The sequence below is a fragment of the Ostrinia nubilalis genome, chromosome 23 (assembly GCF_963855985.1).
Source record: "Ostrinia nubilalis chromosome 23, ilOstNubi1.1, whole genome shotgun sequence".
Lineage (NCBI taxonomy): Eukaryota > Metazoa > Arthropoda > Insecta > Lepidoptera > Crambidae > Ostrinia > Ostrinia nubilalis.
Window position 1 is genome coordinate 4,375,969 of NC_087110.1, and position 21,522 is coordinate 4,397,490.

Sequence of the window (21,522 nt, forward strand, 5' to 3'; positions counted from 1 at the left end):
AGTGAAACCTTAAATTCAAGAAAGGATTATTTTTTAATTTGTGAAAATGCTCTCCATTCATAATGGGAATGTTTCAATGTTGACAACACTTCTGAAATGTCAAAATTCCGTCGAATTAAAAATCAGAGTTTAGTAGGGCAGGCCGCCCGTGCTACGTCTTCCGGCTCGTGGTCGCCACTCAAGAACTTTCCTGCCCCAGCGGTCATCAGCTCTACGAGCTATGTGCCCCGCCCTCTGCCACTTCCACATTAGTAATAGTTTGTGTAGCTAGTGACGACAGCACATCAAGCTTATTACTGAAGTCTTATGCACATCTAATAAAAGCTATTTTGAAACAAATTGCATAATCCTGATGTGCAGTCAACCCGTTTGTGGAGATGATGCATCGGCGGGTAGAAATTAGTTTATTCAGAGCATGCAACTGCAATGTTTTTAGAAAGTTAAGCCGAGGACACACTAGGATATGGGGATTTGGTCAGACTGCGAGCGAGTGGACGTGGGGCTTTATGCTATTCTACCTACTAATATTTGAAAACAGTTGAAACATTTTCGGACGGACATTGCTGATGACAAGGACAGTTTCAGCTTCACCGGGTGGGCAATAAACAGGCTTCAACCTCATGCATGAGAACAGACAATGTTAACTGTTTTTATGTATTTTTAGTCCACGTAATTAGCTAGCATCTCGATGTCAAACCATACATTTTTGTCGCAAAATGTACCTAACTACCTTTATAGTTGACTAGCTTTCAGCCCGCGGCTTCGCCCACGTGGAATTTTGTCTGTCACAGAAAAGCGTTATCGCGCGCGTCCCTGTTTAAAAAACCGGGATAAAAACTATCCCATGTCCTTTCCCGGGACTCAAACTATCTCTATGCCAAATTTCATCAACATCGGTTCAGTGGTTTAGGCGAAGTATAGATAGATACCTATTCCCTACACACATCGCTAAGCCTTGCTGTCGACTGTGTAACCTATTTCATCTGACCTCTAGTTCCTAGTATAGATCAGTTAAATGTGACATGTAATTCTCAGTCCAATATAGCCTGCCTGTGACAGGCCGTGGAAGTGAAGACGTGCAAATTGCAATCCAGTTCCAATCCCAGCCTTTCAGTTAAGATAGGCAGATAGGCAGAGCTAATCGCAAAGCCTTGTAGGCTTTTTCTATGATCTGAGGCCTGAACCACCTTTTGTGCCTGAACGCTACTTAGAGAGGCACAGAGGACTGGTTGAGGTTATAAAATCACTGATTAGAGAGTATTTATAATCTTAGATTAATAAGCCTAGATGTAGGTACCTACCTATAGTTTCGTCTTGAAAAATCTGAAACAGTGTCATTAGAGAAAAATGTACAATATTATTGAAATAAACAAAGGTTATAATGTACTCCATGCCTTATGATTGTGATCCTAACATCACACACATTCATCATCTAAACAGCAAAAGACTGAGACATATTAATTTTGCTCCGTGTCGAGAATTTGAGATGTCTGTCTGAAATGAGCTAGTTTCGTCGAAGAATACACGTTAGCGAACTTTTCATAGAATCTTTCTTCGTAGTGACTTGTATTTAGGAATTTATAGGAAATGCCAAAGTTTCTATCTGTAAATTACGTTTGTACTCGTATGTTTGGTTCCTACGTCCAGTTGTTAGGTTGTAGGAATTTGTAGGAACTTCCTTATAAAAAAATTAATAAAGTGTTATATGGGTAAAGTTCGCTTCCACCTTTAGTCTGATCGTCACTTTCCACCGAGTAACTTTTGCTTCTTTAGTGTGAAATAAAAGGTTTTGTTCCCCATCTCCAGTCGATGAAGCACATGATGTCGTGCCCTGCGTGCCCAAACAACTGCACGCAGGAAGATTTTATGATAGCTACTGACAACGCCACTCTTGTAGCGCAGTTTTGGGCTGACACTGTACGTACAGGTTTCTTGTCGACTCGACAAGAAGAAGAATAAAAGACACAAATAGGTAACAGTGGTAACTTTTATGTTCAACAAAAAAATCAACAAACAATAAATAAATCAACTACAACATGAACAGTTGAAAATGACTTAAAATTAATCAACAACAACATTAACAACACTATTTACAATGGAACACACACGCAGACATGCAGACGACCAAACACATCGAGGTCTTAATGATGACCACTATGATGGTGGATGGTTTTGTATACGGGGATCTTAACGGGGTAGGGTTGGGGCACGTGGACCGTTACGGTCTTCTCAACCTTGATTGGCACGTGCTTCTCGACGGGGTAAGGCACGTGCTTGACGACGGGGTAAGGGACCACCTTCTCAACGGGGATAGAGATCTCAGTCTCAACGGGGACAGCGACAGGCTTGTTCACGGGAACCTTGACGGGGTAAGGCTGGGGCACTCCAACTAAGATGGGCTTGGGCACGTTGATGTGGATGGGCTTGTGAACGGGGACGGTGACGTGCTTGTACAATGGGACCTGAACGGGGCTCTGGACATCAGTGTGCTCGCCAACGGGGATGACGTGAGCTCCGAATCCTTCGTCTCCGTGATCCTGGAGCTGGAAGGAGCCCTGGCCTCCGTGTCCGAAGCTCTGGCCTCCGAAGTCGCCGTGGCCTCCTTGACCTCCGAAGTCGCCTCCGTGACCGCCCTCATCACCGTGACCAGCAGATTCACCGCCATGACCGCTCACATCGCCGCCGAAGTTATGGTTTCCCGAATCATGGGCAGCCTGCAGGTAAGAATCGCCTCCGAAACCGTGGCCTCCGAATCCGCCTTCGTGGCCTCCGAAGCTCTGCTGCTCTTGCCCGTGTCCTCCGAAAGCCTGGCCGAAGTCGTGACCACCTTGTCCGCCTCCCTGAGTCAAGGCAAGGGTGAAGTCATGACCACCTTGTCCGTAACCGCCCTGGCCTCCAAAGTCGTGACCTTGCGCGCCGAAGCTGTGGCCTCCTTGTCCACCGAAGCTGTGGCCGCCTTGTCCACCGAAGCTGTGGCCTCCTTGTCCGCCGAAGTCGTGGCCTCCTTGTCCCCCGAAGTCGTGGCCTCCTTGCCCCCCGAAGTTGTGGGCCTGGAGGGGGGCTGAGTAGTCGTAGCCCCCACCGGATTCTTCGTCTCCAACCCCATTCCCGTGGCCGCTGGTCTCAAAGCCAGCTCTGCAAGCGGCTACCGCCATTAACAAACATACCTGGAAAGAAAGAAACAAATCTATTAATTAGCTTACTATTAGGTAATAGTACTGTGGCAGACGAGGCGAAGAAGATCGGCAAGACTTGGAGCGAGAGAAGGACTGTTGTGGACGCTCTCTGCCCCATCTAGGGGACATATTATAGGACCTTAAGTCAGGTAATAGTACTACTATTTTAAACTCTCAAACCTTGTTAGGTGAGAATTTAGGGTGAGTAATCCTAATTCTAGTTTTTAGCCTATTATTTTAAGTTCACAGAACTGGACTAGACTTAGACTAATTTGACTCCTGGAATCGTATTGCTAATGACAATGGAATATTCCATGAACATAGTTAATTAACTAGCTTTCGCCGACTTATTATTCGTCAAAAAATTACACTCCTTATTTTCGGCTGTTCATCAGACCGTTCTTCAAAAACCGAATTAACATTTAGATGGCGATTTACGTAATGAAAGTAAAGCAAAAAATAAAGCTAATAAAAAATACTAAAAGATTTGGCTTCGTCTAGTGTTGTGTTGTCCCGATTTATGTGGGACGTCCCATATTGGCTCACATTTTTTTAATTAAAAAATGACAAAATAAAATTTTTTTTTACTACAAAGAAAAATGCTGTAGAGAATAATATAAATGATTCCAAAACGTACAGAAATTGAATTTATAAAATCGATGATATTTTGTCTACTGGTATTTAATAGTCGTAGGAAAGGGTCGACACCAAAATGATATAATGTAGACTTATGCAAACAAGACTTGAGAGTCTTGATACTCAAAGTCTCAAGATATTAAATTGTCAGACTTTGTAATGAAGACAAAGGGAAAGACTTAAAGCCACTTGTAAATACACTTTTACAAACTTGTAGCTAAAGGCAGACTTATAGCTGTTTAAACTTCTGAAGCGATTTTTTTTTAAACGGAAAGCTACCGTAAACAAATAAAGGATATTTTACCCTGCTCCAGAATCTAAAAAAGCTCTAAAAAAAACTCTTCATTCGTATAAAAGTACTCCCAGTGGAAACATTTAGGTGCTAGGTAATGACAGTTTTTGTAAAAAAACTAAATTACACTTTTGTTCTCCAGAAAAACTCGACTGGCATTAGAAAAGCGAAAAGGAAAAGAAATAGAAATGAAAAAAAAAAGTTTTTAAATTATTCGTTTTGTCGATTAATTCTTCAATCATTGCTAGTTCAGACCTAGTTAACAAGACAATTATAAGTCTTAGAACACTATTTGGGACACTAATTGGAAATGAAAGGCTACCGAGAAAAAACAAACTAGAATAATGTAACATTCACTTTCGGCATCCAATTTAGCTAAAGTGTTATAAAGTCGACAACACATCAAATTAAAAGCACTAGCTCCTTATTCAGTTGTCATAGATATCATTTTGCAAAAACTAGCGTGCTGAAGTTTGTACAGATTCGCGAATGATTTTTATTGAATTGCGATATGAAAAGCCAACTTTATTGACATACTCTCACTTAACATTCACCGTATGTCCACTTTACTGTCACTTATCATAGTATCAGAAAGAAAGATGAATTGATTTGCACACGGTGAACTACAAAAGCAGAGAATCTTACATTTTATATGAAACGGGTTAGAAGGACCCCGCCCCCGGAGTATTGTGGTGAACCCACCTTAGCTTACCACAAGGGGTTAACGGCACTTTTAAAAAATAATTGAAAGTCAGTGGATGGTTCCACATTAAACTAGACTCTTTTGCCTAGCTACTGGATTAATTAATACTAAAAAGGTTCAACACTGCTGCCCTCTTTTCATCACAACAAAATCAATATTTGGTTCAAAGCATTCATCAAGCAAAATGATGCTATTGCTCTCCTTTTCATGAATGGAGTATTGACGACAGCACATTTCGAGTCCGACTACTATTTTTCGCAAATTAACACCTATCACAACTCTAACGGAAAAATTTCAAAATAAAACAAAATCCATTGAGTATTTTAATTTCGGATAAATAAGTATGCTCCTGACGACATGCAACATTTGTCATTGTCCTTTTTCACTATTAATACAAGTTTAGGGGTCATTCTACGCTTTTTTCTTTATTTATGGTCAAATTTGGCTTATGAAAGTAATTGCTAGCCGCCAACGCAATGAAAGTAGTTCACGCGATAAAGACAGGTGATTAAATTAAGCTTGAACATGTTATTCTATAAATAAACCAGTCTAGACCAACTAGACCAATTAGATAATTTAGTCTGAATGCGTGCAGATTATGAGAGCAGTTACGGAACTTATAAGATTTTTTTCGATTGATTTTACTTCTTATTATGCTTTTCATAACTTTTTTTAAAACACATCAGATTCCGAATAATCTTTTATCAAACAATAAACAGTGACATAACTTTAACTTGAACAATATCGTATCTTAACAGTGAAAAAAAAACAAGTTTTTAAAACGTTTCACTTCTTTTTAACAGACTTTTATGAGGAACCATAAGCAATTGAAGAAACAATCAGTCTTTACACTTCGATATCCCATCTAGGAATCAAACCCAGAACCTCCAAGTCAATGACCCAACTTTAACCACCAACCCATTATACCTACCAGTGATTAATTTGAGTAAAAGAAACAAATTACAGGTTTTGTGTTTTGACCTGAATTCGTTTCCCTTCCACGAACAGTTTCAGAGCAAAAGTCGTCATTTTTGTTTTTTTCTTTTTACTCTGATTGAGCTGGGTTTTACCGATTATACAGGGTGGCCAAAACAGTGAGGTCTAAAAGAAAAATTTAGATTCCTTACATCAAGGTGTACCTAAATCACCCCCATGTATGTAATACGATTGTGCTTAGTTAAGGAGATAGAGTTAATTTTGTGATACATATTTTAAAATTTTGTGACCTAGTAGGCTGTAAACATATTTATCTTTTTTTTGGGGTGACTTTTCTCAGATTTCTTTTTTTCGACAGATTTGTTATTAATTGCAGATGTTTGAAAAAAATAATCACCTTCCTATCTTTGATTCAAGATACAAAAGTTTTGCTAGAAACATTAAAATTATGCTTTTATCAGAACACTATCAAATTTTCAACTTAAAAGTTTAAGTAAAAAAAAGAACTTCCATAGGACCAAAACCATTTTAAAAACTGCGCCGTTTCCTGAACATTCATAATAATACAAAAAAACATGTACTTAATGGGCCACTATTTCCTGTAATCGGTCCACTAAAGTGGTAAGTCGGAGATTCCGTTACATGTTTTTGACTTTCTTAGAGTGAATTAATATTGGGAATCCTCTAAGTTTACATTACGTAGAACAGATTTAGAGCAGTAACTGGATAGAACATGTTTTTATTCTCAACAAGGAAGGTCTTGCCCTTCATCACACCTAGTGGAAACTGATGATTAAGTAGGCTGAAGGTGGAAGGGAACTTCAACTACAGAGGAACTATGGCTTCCTACCTCCAAATGCCGGAATACAGTAATGCTATTAACATTATTGTTATAGTGACAGACTTAGGAAAATAGAGTTGCTAGCCAGGCAGACTTAGATCAAACCCTACCGCCAACCAAACCGAGCAGAAAATTTCACCTCCACTGGGAATCAAAGCCGGGACCTCTGAAACTTACCTCTTACCACTTGAAGACAGAGTCAGTTGTTACATTTTACTGTTACCCTTGAAATACCTACAACAGTGAGAAGAAGAAGGAGGGATATTTGGTTTATGTTCATTAAAACTTACTTAAAATAACAATGTGTTCCAGAATTTGGAGGTAGGAAGCCATAGTTCCTCTGTAGTTGAAGTTCCCTTCCACCTACAGCCTAATCATCAGTTTCCACTAGGTGTGATGAAGGGCAAGACCTTCCTTGTTGAGAATAAAAACATGTTCTATCCAGTTACTGCTCTAAATCTGTTCTACGTAATGTAAACTTAGAGGATTCCCAATATTAATTCACTCTAAGAAAGTCAAAAACATGTAACGGAATCTCCGACTTACCACTTTAGTGGACCGATTACAGGAAATAGTGGCCCATTAAGTACATGTTTTTTTGTATTATTATGAATGTTCAGGAAACGGCGCAGTTTTTAAAATGGTTTTGGTCCTATGGAAGTTCTTTTTTTTACTTAAACTTTTAAGTTGAAAATTTGATAGTGTTCTGATAAAAGCATAATTTTAATGTTTCTAACAAAACTTTTGTATCTTGAATCAAAGATAGGAAGGTGATTATTTTTTTCAAACATCTGCAATTAATAACAAATCTGTCGAAAAAAAGAAATCTGAGAAAAGTCACCCCAAAAAAAAGATAAAAATGTTTACAGCCTACTAGGTCACAAAATTTTAAAATATCACAAAATTAACTCTATCTCCTAAACTAAGCACAATCGTATTACATACATGGGGGTGATTTAGGTACACCTTGATGTAAGGAATCTAAATTTTTCTTTTAGACCTCACTGTTTTGGCCACCCTGTATAATTCGCGGTTAACTTTTAAAACAAGATACACATCGGATGATTTCATTAATGTAATTACCGTTTTTTTTGCTTGTAAAAAAAGGTAAAAACTGCTTTAACAACGAATGGGTTAACTGAGATTCTGTTGATGATTTTGTTTTTATTTAAAACTGCTTTAACGACGAATGGGTTAACTGAGATTCTGTTGATGATTTTGTTTTCATTTAAAAATGTGTTCGAATTTAGATTTTTTTTTTAATACAAAATGATTAAGGTTTTTTTTTATAAATAATACATTATTCGTACATCTAGATAAAAAGTAGTACAACTCAAAATACTTATTTTATAGTCAGCCTTTTTATTTTCTTCTGAACAATTAAGTTTGTGCTAACTCTGCGTTGAGCAATAACAGGTTTAAAACGTGATTTTCTTACTTAGACAAAGAAATAAGTCTAGTTTTAGTCGAGATGAAATTCTTTATTTCTTGAGTCTTTCTTATCTTTTAATCAAAATGAAATTGCTTGTTTTATGCAACAGAATTAAGTCTTAGAAACGGTGCAACAAAAAGCTAAAACTGTTAAAATATGATTAATCTTAATTAATGTTGGATTATTATTTTATTTCTTCTCTTAAATTTTCGTTTTTCACTTTTTATGACTGTTTTGTTACATATGATGCTTTTGTATGTCAAATAAACTTATTTTCTTACTACTTTTTGTAAAAAACTAACTAAATCTAGGAGTCAGTGACTGCTAATGCAAAACAAACATCAGTCCGACCACAATTCGTTACTGAAGTTGAAAAAATAAAAAGAAGAGAGGTGAATAAGTCGATTGTAAAGGCACAGTAAAGGCAAGATCTGTTGATATTAGGGTCCAGTGATATATTTTCCATAGAAAACCGATCATTCCGTGGATATAATATTCATAATAATATTATCTTTTGGCTTTTTTTTTCCTTTTTTCGTTTTTTAGGAGACTAACTTTATCAAATATCAAGAATAAAATAATTGAAGCCTGATTTGTTGAATTTAATTTTAAATATGTATTGAATTTGAAACCAATCACAGACAAGCAAGCTTGAATCTCCTGGGATTCTTTTAGGGTTTTCATATTACGAGACAATAAGAAGACGATTAATATTTTAATCTAAAATAGAAATACTTTAATCTTTTTAACTCTCTTAAATATATGATTTTCTCATATTGTTATCATTAAACATTTGATCTGTGCCGTTTCGTCTGACATACTAAACAATGTAGCATCTTAAAAAAATGCTAAAATTAGATTTTGGAAAAAAAACTAATTATGTTATCGCATTATTCGCATTCGCATAATACCCAACCACAATTTTGCCACCTGTCAATTTTGCTTACACCAGCATAACATTTAATCTATTACTTTTACAAAATGTTCAGATACCTTCTATTATGTATAAACACAATGAACATTATAGCTGAAATCAGAGCATGAAATGACAAAAGCGATACAACCGAGTCGGGAAATAATGATAAAACGCTTTTACGTAAGTGATTGGCTGAATATGTAATGGAATCGGATGTAGAGATATTTCAGATTGTTTCGTTGATCGATGTCTGTCTATGTCTATGGGTGAAAGGAAGAAAAGGTCGTGCTAATATAGACATAAAATATTTGAACCCGATTGCTTTTTGATACCAGATTATTGTAATGTAGTGTCCATCATAAGGCTTTAGAAGTCCACTGCTGGACATATTAGTCCTCCCTTATAGTGGTTCTGCGAGTGATGTTGTGACTTTTCCATCGCAACTTCAGCGGGAAGAAAGACATACCTAGGTATAAGCACAGAACAAAATGCAAAATTAGTTACCTACTTATTGGAACTAAAACACCCGTGTTTAATAGTGTATTTTGATATCGATTACTACCTATTAATAATTGTAGTACAGGTACATTAGCAGAAGTATAATCTCGTAAAGAGATCCTATTTTATCATCTAGTTCATTCAATGTTTTACAAAATAAACCACAAATGACTACAAAAACCCAAAATAGCATAACGTCAAAATGAGTTCAAAGACCTCAGAATAAGAATAAAAACCTTAAATAACGTAATGTATTATGAATGAATTTGATGGGGTCACATCCAGTGGTCATGGTCAAAATTACAAGAATTACAGTTGATGTAATTTGGTAATGCCTTCACACATTGAAATCTACTATGCTATTTTGACCCCAAGCTATAATGCTAGGTCATATCACTCGTGTCCAATAGTGTATCAAATACAAAATTATGAAATTTGAATATTATTAATTTAAAAATTGAACCCTAAAATAAAGAAAGTCTATAGGCTCTAAAAAAATATTTTACATTCACCAGTATCACAAAAGAAACAACTATTGCTTTTAATAATAACAGCAAGGTATAATGCTCAAGCATCAATGGATTTTTAAGCTTTGTTACGTAGTAAGAACTACTACTACATGCCGTAATCTTATAGTTTCCTGTCAGTGTAGTCGCATAGTAATTTGCGTACGAGTGTACGATGAGTAATCAACGTTTTTCTTATTGTTTTGATATTATTTAACACTTGATGTTTGTAACATTTGCGCTGTAATATGTTACGTAGGCCTAAGGAATTAAAAAGACATTTAGCATCACGTGTTACCTACTTACTTCTGCAAAAAAACAGTTTTGTGCAAATTGAGGACAACTCAAAAATTGAAAAGTTTGTTTTGATCTTCAGTGTAAATATTATATTTTTGAAATAGAAAAGCTTTCTCTTGTATTTTCGATAGCTTACATTACTTAGTACTTTAAATGTGTGGACTGGTTTATAAAATAAATATTACTTTTACGTCCAAAATGATTTCTGTATCATTAATCATAACAAAAATTACTAAAACAATGAGTCATTATTTTCATTGACTTTGACTGTCGTCTGGGAAGTTAAAAGCAAATGTATGTAGTGATACAAATCATCGTCATTAAACGCGATTACGACAGGTATTATTTACCTTTCTAATGTAAGCATCTGATGAGGTCCTGAGTGTGAAACGAAAGATATCTTTATTTGGCATAGAAATTTGATACGTCTCTAGTAAAAAATGTTACGCCTTGTTACTGAATCCCATTATTTTCATTCAACAAAAAGATGCCTTCAAAAACCCGTCATTCAATAATGTCACCACAAATTAAGCTTGAAGATGCAGGTATTTATAAAAACCATAGGCCGAGTCACGCTCCGCTAAAGCCCATTTACGTTTGGTCTACTTTAGATGAATGCATTGCATAAAATGATGTAACTTTGCACAATGGAGTTACGACTATCTTTCTTTATTGATCTGAAAACTATTGTGTTACAAAGATGATTTGAAAATTACTCTATAATTCTCTATAATAAGTAAATATTGGCTATCATAGCAAGTCTACGTGGAGATTGGATTATTTATCATCTTCCAAGAACTAAATCTCATCTTAACACAGCTCTAGATCTCATTTTCTGTAACTTAGTAGTTATTTGCATAATATTACAGTTCGTTACATTTCCGGTTACGTTAATTCATAAAAGCTTGCGTTTGTTCCGGTCTTTAATCTGTGTAAGTTATTGCGGTTTAGTAAATCATTTGGAGTTAATTTTAGAATACGAATGTAAGGTTTGTGGTAAAAAACTATGAATAGAAAAATTATTCATTTCTTGCGAAATTATGTGTGAAATAGTATTTCAAATGTGAATTTTCTAATAATTTGGTTAATTGAAAAAACATTTTACAATTTTATTTTTTAATATTATGAAATTATACTACTGTATTATATTGGATGATATAAAGTAGGATACAGACAAACTTCTGCATGTTACATAAATTTTATACTTGTTAAGTAACGACGGATTAACCTCTCTAAATTGACAAAAAAAAAAGATGCAAAAGTGAATGTGTCCCTTCTTCATGTACCGGTTAAACCAGTATAGACTATAGACATAATATTAATCGAGTAACGAGATCAAAAGATACGTCTAATTGAATAACTATCACTTATATTGATCCATTCATTAGGACATATTTAGAGTCGCTACTAAAGAGATTAAATAATTTGAGTGTCATAGCACAGAGCACCACAGCATAGTGAAAGTACCTATGATAAAACTTTCTTAAAGCTTTTTTTATTAAAAAACTAACACTTGAAATGAATTCACATTAAATTAGTTCTCTAGAAAGAACATTATGGACCTATATAGTTTGCCGTATTTTTATTGAGTCTCATTGAATTGATAATGTACTTTATGTACGAGATTAGTATTTATTTGGCGATTCAACAAATCGCACAAGAAAATCCTACGTTATAAAAGCAATGGTCGCAAAGGTGCCTACGTCCCTTCACTTCCTTACGCTAAGAAAGTTAAATTAGAATTAAATGAAATGAGTTCTATGTGGTGACTATTACAGAATATAATATCTAAAGGCCTTCGGTTTATAGCTAAGTTTAGACGTCTTGTTGTGGTGACCGGTTGTTATTAGGAAGCACTTAATAATACTATCTGAAGGTGCGTTATATAATAAAGCTCCACTGTCTGTGAGTCATTGAGTTGTAAGAAAGATACCATCCTATCGATGATCTACTGTTTATAGTTTATAGGTTACTGTTTGCTTGTCTGTTCCAATGTGTTTAGAAAGGCAAAGTTATAATACATTAAACTTTCTTACCCTGTGTAAATTAAAACTACGTAGGGCTGTGTATTGAACTATTTGTTCAAAAAGCTCATCACGCTAAGCCAATTAAATTTAATGTTTATACAAACATTCGCCTTTTAGTAAAGATATCAGGACCAACATCTGGTTATGTATTTGCAACTCGTGTGGCTGTGATCTAAGTTAATTTTAAATCAGATGTCGCATTTCTGTCAAGCGGGTCCGATAAACCTGATAGTCCGCAAACAGTTAAGCCTAATGCCTAACGCAAGATGAAACAACCGAAGCCGGGCGATTAAATTATTGATCGCTGTATTATTAATCACGCATGAGAAGTTTTTTCAGTCGACTTGTTCTGTTTTTTCCGCATATCTGTTGCTATGACATCGCATTCTGTTGTGACGAATGATATAGGATGTCAATCCGTTTTTTGTGGATTTGTCGACATGATAAATTGATGAGTGTAGTTTTTTACGTGACAAGTTTTTATGCACTGTTTTTGTAACGTGAGCTTTTTGATCGGAACTATAAAAATCATAGGATTATAATAATAATATGCAAATTATAATATAACTTTCAGGTTTACATCCGCTAATTGCACGCTCGAAATTGTTGTATAATACTCTTCATTTCAGTAATAAAACAAAGCCGCAAACAATGCCATCACGAGGTTAGCGATGCTTTTACACTGATCACAATCACAACAAAACTATTGTTCGATAACATCTCCTATTGTCAGCGGTTAAGTCACATTATCACTAATTACAGTTTAAATTAAATTCGTGGTTTAGCATTTATAATCTGATAATGTCTTCGTGATTAATTCAATGTTCAAAATTAAAATATAATTAACAAAGATATCATAGATGTGTGATATTTCTTAAATTTGATTTACACCATTTTTGCGACTTGATGCTAATAAAATGTAACATCTTATAAATCTATCACACTTATACAATATACTGTGATTCTTATCAAAATCTTTATTGGTTTAAAAACCTAATACCTAACTTAAATTCAGACAAAAGTTATAAAGTTTTAAGCAAAAAAAGAAAAACATAATCCACTTTCGTTGTAAAATATAAAGTGCTTAGTGCTTCGCAAATTGCTTTTACTTTACTAATATTTCCAGAGTTTATTTGAAAATTCCTTGAGTCGCTCAAAAGGAAAGTTTACAGTTAACGTAAGGCATCTATTATAGATGGTAAGAATTTAATCTAAAGAAGTTTTTTTCTTTTAATACTAAGCACTTTTTGTGCGTTCAAATAAATTGACTTGAACTAATTTTGTATTTAGTTTTTTAACCTTTTATGTCTGTTCCAAATAAGGTTTATTGGTTGTTAATTAGAAACTCATTAACTGTACAATCTTAATTATTGTATTTTTATTGCAAAAAGCTGTGCTGCTAGCAGTATTATTTTTAAATTAAATTAATTATTGAAATAATATCAAAATAATTCACTGTAAGTTTATTTTATAGTTCTTATTTTTATTTATTCTGTATCTATTTATGATTTCTGTTTCTTAAAATATTTTAATTATTAGTTATTTCATATTAAAATGTTATTTTTATAATTTTAGTATTTTTCAAAATTAAAAATAATGTTTAGATATTAAATGTATTATTTTTTATTAAAATTTTAGTTGTATCCTTTTTCACTTTCACATCCTTGTTCGTAAATCCTTAAAATTATATAAAAAATAAAATGTTCGACTTACAAAGGTCCTCATGTTGTCTATGCTTAGTTGTGCGACGTCCCTCAGTGCAATGATAACTGCAAGAATGCACAAACATTTTTATAGTAACAGGAAGTGATAGTGCTGGGCGAGCGAGAAAGGCAGCCGTATACGTACAGAGTTGATACAACTCACTTTTTTTACTTTTTGGGTTGGAGTGAATGTGAATGAATATACTTTGAATATTGAATCGTAATTGCCTTGTTAACTTATAATAAGTTTTACAACTTGCGCGCTTGTGAATGAATTGGATGGAATCTTTTTTTTTTTCGTTTCAAGGGATTAAAATTTTGAAATACGGTAATGTTAAATAAAGTGTAGGTACTTTTTTCATTTTATATCAATGAATGAATTATGCCAAATCATCCTGGATCGATAGATCAATGATCTTGAATTGGGTAAGTAGTTGTCATTGACAATGAATTGACATAATAATGTGTAAGTTGTCAAAACTGTTACAGGAACCTATGATGTAATGAATTTTCATTTCACTTATTGGCTAACTCAATTTAATGATTTTAAAGCAACGATAGTTAACTGTTAAGTAGTTACTTATTAAAAATCGCCACACCTATCACGAAAATTGCCTCCTTTTAATGTAGAACTTTCTCTATAATTATATTTTAATATATTTTTATGTTTAAGGAAAGCCTAATTACCCAACAATGGTTGCATTTCTCCAAAAATTCTCATGGACATGAAGATAAAAAAGGCACGGTGCCCAGTTCCCACTGCACAAACTGTACTTAAAACAAAGCTACACGTTTTATACACATTTTTTTACACTACAAGTTTCATTCATTGCTGATTCTAAGTTCTAACGAATGCTACATAATCCATTCCAGCATTCCCAGCCAGGCAATATATATTATTCACAGTCAATAAATCTGTGCAAAAACACAATTACACATCCACCCACAGCCGGAAAGGTCTGAATCAGAATTAATTACGTTTTCATTTACCAAAATTGAAACTTAGAATTGGTTTCTTGCCGAAACCATTGTCTGGGTGCGAAGTTTAATAACTTTAGCGAACCAATGAATATAAATAAAACAGAAGTGCCAGCTGTCTTGGAAGTATGCGATTCGAGTTTCGGAATACTTGAACATTCTAATTGTGTTACAAAGGTATCGTCAACATTACAGAATGGTAATCAAAATAATTTTAATTACGTAGCAATTGGGAAACGACGTGTTATAAGATGAGTATTTTCAAAACTAGGGTATTTATTAGTTAGTGTACGGTCGCCGACAGAATATCAATTAGGTACTTACCTAAAATAAAATATTTTTTGTCTTTAATATTTTCAAAGGGAAATAAGAAAAATAAATTAGTAACTTAGTAGAAAACATAACAGACCGTTTATCCGTACGTATTATAATATACTGTCTGTATGTGTTGTGGTTGTGTACATTGTAATTTAAGCCAAGCAAACAGATTTCTCAAATTCTAAAACAATTTTTTATTATAAAAAATATTTTGCGTTTAATTTGAAAATATCTATAAACGCTATAAAAATAAATTGTAAACATAATATATTTTTTATGTGGATGAATTTTTTTTGAAAAAAAAAATTAAATGTTTCAGGAGGTATTAACAGCACTATGCGAATCTAGTAACAGGCCATACATTGTGATACTGATTGCCTTTACTTTTGGACTTTTTTCAGATGTTTGTAGTATATTGAGAGAATCCGTACATCCGGGGATCGGGAGGGGATCAGGGACCGGACATCTGACGCAAAGACCGGTTCCACCGGCTCTGGGATTTAGAGTACGGTTTAGGATGAATTAAACATTTATTCTACAGATACATACTACCTATTTGCCAGTCCATTTTCCGGCGTTTTGGAGTATATTTAATTAGTTTATATAGATTTAGATTAAGGTAAACTTACCAGATGTAGGTACCACAAAATATAACAGAAGGTAAACTCATGTATGTACCTCGCTTTGCATACCTCGCTCGCTCGCACGCTCGACCGTCGCGCTAGGGTTGTCTTGACATGTGTTGCGTTTATTTCGTTATGATAGTAAGTAATAGTTTGCAAACAAATACACGAGAAGGAAGTAGTATTAGTTGAGTGGTTGACACTATTATCAAATAATTCCTAAAAAAAACCTCTTTAACCCTTTCAGCCCAGCCGAACACAATTGTGACGTTAGTTTGAAGTAAATTTTTGGCGGTATTTTAAGGCGTAAGTGATCGGGCCCACAGCCGCGTGACGGATTTATGCTCTATCTATTGGTGTGAGAAAGATAGCCAGCAAGTGCCGCGAAGTTTAAATTAAAACGGGTTCATTTTGCCGTTTCTGTTGTTTGGGGTATCGCTGCGTGTGAGTGATTCTAATTACATTAAAATTATGCCATTGCTATGTTATTATGTTGATTTATAGTTAACTATAAAGTGTTTTAGATATTAGTGAATAAATTTGTTTGTATTTTTGGGTAATTCTCAAGAAAAAGTGTGACAGAAGTTTAAAGTCACAATTGTATCACTGCGGGCCCAACTACACACTACATTGAAATGGATAGATCATTATTTTTCTTTAATTACGATACAATTGGGGAAATACTGGAACAGTGTGACATGGAAGATGTTCATGAGGCATGTGTGCAAGATTGGAAGATCCTTACTCCTCCAAGAATGATGCTCCACTCTCCTCTTTGAGGGCAACCCCCAATCAAAGTGACGGCAAATGGACAAAAAAAAAGATTTCGTGGCAAGACTACTAACCAAGCTCAAGATAATTAAATTAATGAACAGCCCAAATCATTTGCGGAGTACTTAGAAAGGAGAATGCCCAAAAGTGGTATCGCTTGAAATCTAATTGTACATTGAGGGTACCACACCGTAAATTCCTTTCTTCATTTGTAATGATTTGCGAAAGTAGTAAGAAATTGTAAAACCTCCGGAATAAAATCCGATTTTAATAAAAAGTATTGTAACAATGAGCTGCAATCAGCAACACCTATCACCGAGCAACGACACTACGTAGTTCGCACGGTTGTCAATAGATGGCGCTGTTCGTAGTTAGCTCGCGATATCATTTGATTTTTTCCTGTCCTTAAGTAGTCAGGGCTAACAACAAATCCCTTTCCCCTTGCAAAATGGTATAAATAACATTGGTATGCACGCAAGATTATTTTGTGTTTATATCTGATCCTTATCAAATAACGCTAGCTTTGGCGTAGCTAGGGTTTTTTTTAGGCAGGGTAACTATCCACAAATATAAAACAAGTATTCCAAGGTAAAACCTGTAGCTATGCCAATGGACACCATTCATTTCACTTAAACCAAAATTACGTCAAAGTCCGGACGGAGTTTTATAAAAAAAAAAAAAACTGTGCCAAATAGTCCTGTATGCATACTATAAATTAAGCTTTATTCGATTAATGTACAATGAATTTGATAGCGATACCAACTCCCATAGTCACTTGGGCATTCTCCTTTATTTTAATGTCGATCTGTTTGTAACGTTTGCTATCGCTGCTGCGCAATATTACATGGCCGAAAAGGGCCAGCAAATGAAATCGCAATGTACATCTAATGAAATCAAAAACATCTTTGGGGTTCACGGGACTGTGAATTGCATTAATTCGAGGGGAATTAAAAAGTTTTGTATTGTGAGTTTGAATGAGTTGGGCCCACATCGACACAAATGTGACCGTCACAATTGTGACTTGAAATGAGTTGGGCCCACGTTGATACAATTGTACGCCCCCTGAAAAACCATGAAAACAACATAGTACCACTGAAAATGTTCAATTTTCATTTTATCTGATCCCCAAAGATATTGAATATCGAGTTTTTTTATTACTACCTTGTTTAGTTTCGTCGTGGGTCTGAAAGGGTTAAAACAATTCGATATTCCTAATAATTGAGTTGGATTTCAATTTATCAACGTTAAACGTGGTTAAACGAACTATTGAAATACAAATAAATAGGGTAAGTGCGCTAGTTTTCGTCCAATTATCGGAGTTGCCAACTTTGTGATGCGAAATGAATATCTTAAAATACCCTTACTCATATGTATCATATGTCATTTTAGTCCTTATATAGTCTACTTTACGTTAATATTATATGACAATAAGTAAATACCACGGGTTTTTTTATAAAAAATATTTTATGCAAAAGAGGAGATTTCACTAGTTTTCGTCCTAGTGTACGCTAGTTTTTGACCACTGTGTAGAAAAAAGGGTGCAGTTGAATTATTAACTTAAAACCAATTCTACAATACAGTAACTATGGATTGTGGTATATAATTTGAAAGGTAATTTTGTAAGCTTTCAAATGATATCAAAAAGATTTAAATAAGTTTCTTACCTAAATTTAGGAAAATATTTCAATAGGTCGAAGGACAAATGGACGAAAACTAATCTACAGGAATAGCTAATTTTGGTTTTCGTCCACCCCAGTGCTTGCTCATGACGTCATGGACGAAAACACAACAACGTTTAAAGCTGTTTTTTGTTTTCGTCCACATTTTTTTAACGGTTTTTATGGGTTTATCACTGTTAAAAAGTGGACGTAAACTAAAATGTTTAATGTAATAGCAATAAAGATCATATTGGAAGAAAAAACATTGTATTTTGTAGGTCCATTGAAGTAAAATGATTATTAAAAGTATTAAACTAGGTGTCAGGGTTTCCGTCCACGTGGACGAAAACCAAAATCTTGCAAAATTGTTATGCTAGTATTAGTCCACTTAATTATCTAAGATTTCTATACAAAAACTTTAATAAACCCTTAAAATAGTGTTGATTATGCTAATAATTAGACATACGTGCCAAAAACATTACGTAAAGTAGCTAAAACAGTAATTAAACATACCATGAAAGTTCCCTACCGGCACGTTTTTTTTCTAACTAGACGACGTTTTCCATTCACCTGTGTGCAGCAGCAACTTCCGTAGATTTTTTTGGAGTTATTACTTGTCAAATTACATTTTCATGCAGGCAGAACTGTTACTTAGATATTATAGATTGTAACAAGTCAAAAATTGCACGGAAAGTTAGGTTTGTATTCTAATTTTCCGTATTTGTTTGTGGCAAGTCGGTCAAATGGACGAAAACAGGAGCTGGACGGAAAACCGGCACAATTACCCTACCTTACTTACCTCCCGGAATCAACTGGTAGTTTAAAAACGAAAATTTAGTTTTTAATGTTGAGTGTGAGCAACCGTCTACTTATCAAATGTTATATTACCCCTTTTTTGTTGTTCACTCATTTTCGCACAAACAAAATAATTTCACAAACGCGTGAGCAGCGTCACTCAAGCGAACGCAGTCGCGCCTCGCATTCGTCCAAGACAGTCTTGATAACGCGTACGTGAGCGGTGGCTATGTGTGCGTAGCACGAGCGCGCTTAGTATGGAGTTTACCTTCTGTTATATTTTGTGTAGGTACTTTCATTAAAATGTTTTCATAAACCATACTAAAATAATCATAGTTACAAATATAAGATATTTTATTTAAGTAACTTAATTCGTACAAATTAATTAATGGCATGTGTCGCTTAACTTACCTATTAAACAATGTCATAACATAACTTACTTTTAAGAAAATAATATGCAACTTAAAATCTTCGGCACATAGTAGGTTTCGTTTTTTGTTTGTTTTTTTAGAACACCATTTAACCATTAAGGAATTCTCCATCGCCATAAAAGTCTGAACGAATTAATATTTTCAATATGATGTGTGGAGGGTTAATAACACATAGTTAAATTCGTTATGTTGTAGTGTAGACTTGTAGATAGGTATGTATTAGTCACATTATTAAGACTTTCATTCAGCAAATTGTAAGTACCTACCTAATACCTAGCAAACTTTCAATAGGTACCTACTGGTAATTCACTTCACTAGAAGGATCTACATTATGCTTATTTACTTAAAAAGTATTATAAATGTGAAAGAAAATCAGTCTGCCTGTTACCTTTTCATGTCAATCAAACCACTGAACCAATTTTGATGAATTTGTCGCGAAAATTAAACTTCTCAAGTTTTTCTTCTTCTCTTCTTTTTTCTTTGCCCTCTGGTGAAATTGATGACGAAAGTTTGTATGGGGAATCAATAATATGATTTTCTAATATAGGTAGTCTTTATGACGAATGTTTGACATGCTTCAAGAAAAAATGTTTTTTACAGAGGAACTCAAGCACTACTAAAATAGACTTTTATAAAACCAAATTCGCACGAGAAGCCGCGGGTAAAAGCTAGTTCTAATATTTATAGAAGAAGACTAGCATGTACGAGTACCTACCATGTACTTAGCTCAGTTAAGCAGCTTTGTTTGGAGGGCTTATAACACGCTCACTCACCTTGTTTTGTTACAGTAGGTAGGTAATTCATCGTAAAACACATTGTTGTGACGCAATACGTAATTTAATTTTATGATATTAAAATTTGTCGCATATCTAACGAGTTTTGGTGGATACTAACCTCAGATCATAGAAGGGAATAGATGTGAAACGGGGGCGTGGCGCGTGTCTCCGCGATATGCCCAGAAACGAACATCGGCCGCGTAGCTAGGTTAGTCGCGATTCAGTCGTACTAAGGAAATGTTCTCCGATATTTTGGATAATGCGTCGTTACGTGCAATAAAACAAGTGAAACGAAGAACTACAGGAACAATGGAGTCATTTACTACATGTAAGTATTGCAAATCCATTGGTATTATGCTTATAAATAAAAAAAACGAAACATTTTTACGAACGAATTCAGTGCCGTAACAGTTACTGCGATATCGAAATCAGTGGTGATAAAAATTCTAACACGCTTGTACATTGACGATTTAGTTAGCAACCACTTTATGTCATGCTCAACTACTGCGCAATGTATTTAATTTCTTCCGATATCCACTGTCGTGTGAAAATACACAGTACGGCCGCATGTGCCGGTCGTAACATAGTGCCGTGATCGTGTTCTAATGCGGTTTCCTATTTTATCGATAAATAGAAGTAAATTATAATTTTCTATTTTGTCATTTTAAATAAAAAAATGATGTATTGTGTTACTTGCGATTATAAGATTTTACAAAAAAAATAATAACAGTAGAAGTAATAAGTAACTATCAACTATGTAATTACTATAAGAGCTAGTTGAAAGCCTAATATAGGCATTATTTTTGATAAACATATGCGGTACGCAGATCGCCATAATTAAAAAATAAATGCGTGATAGTAGTTAATAATAACGTATAATAATAAAAAGGTTTTCATACATAAGCATTTTGTGAAACCAGTTTCGAGCCTTGCCCCTAGCGATTTAAAGTATCGATATCTTGTCGACTCCATTTTATCTTTGTTCTCTCACTAGCGTTTTCTAAGTGTGCGTCACGTCACGCGGCCATTGATTGGCCATAAGGCACGCCTTCTGGCCAATCACAGCACTTTTAAGCCGGTTGCACATGTTGTCGTAGACTCTCAGTCGCTTTGTTTTTACACAGTTGAATGTGTGTGTGGGAGCTGTGGTGGGGGAAATGTGGGGACACAGGTTCTCGTTGTAGTTGCGCGACTGCATTATACAGGGTG

At 34.7% G+C, this 21,522-nt stretch overlaps 1 protein-coding gene across 1 annotated transcript; it reads right to left on the bottom strand.

Annotated features, from left to right (window-relative positions):
• Positions 1–1,969: 1,969 nt before the first annotated feature.
• Positions 1,970–14,059, bottom strand: LOC135083524 (uncharacterized). Its single transcript, XM_063978294.1, has 2 exons — positions 13,974–14,059; positions 1,970–3,167 (listed from the first exon to the last, which is right to left on the bottom strand). Exons 1-2 carry the CDS (start codon positions 13,983–13,985, stop codon positions 2,142–2,144), a joined length of 1,038 nt encoding a protein of 345 aa, XP_063834364.1. The 5' UTR covers positions 13,986–14,059; the 3' UTR covers positions 1,970–2,141.
• Positions 14,060–21,522: the final 7,463 nt, after the last annotated feature.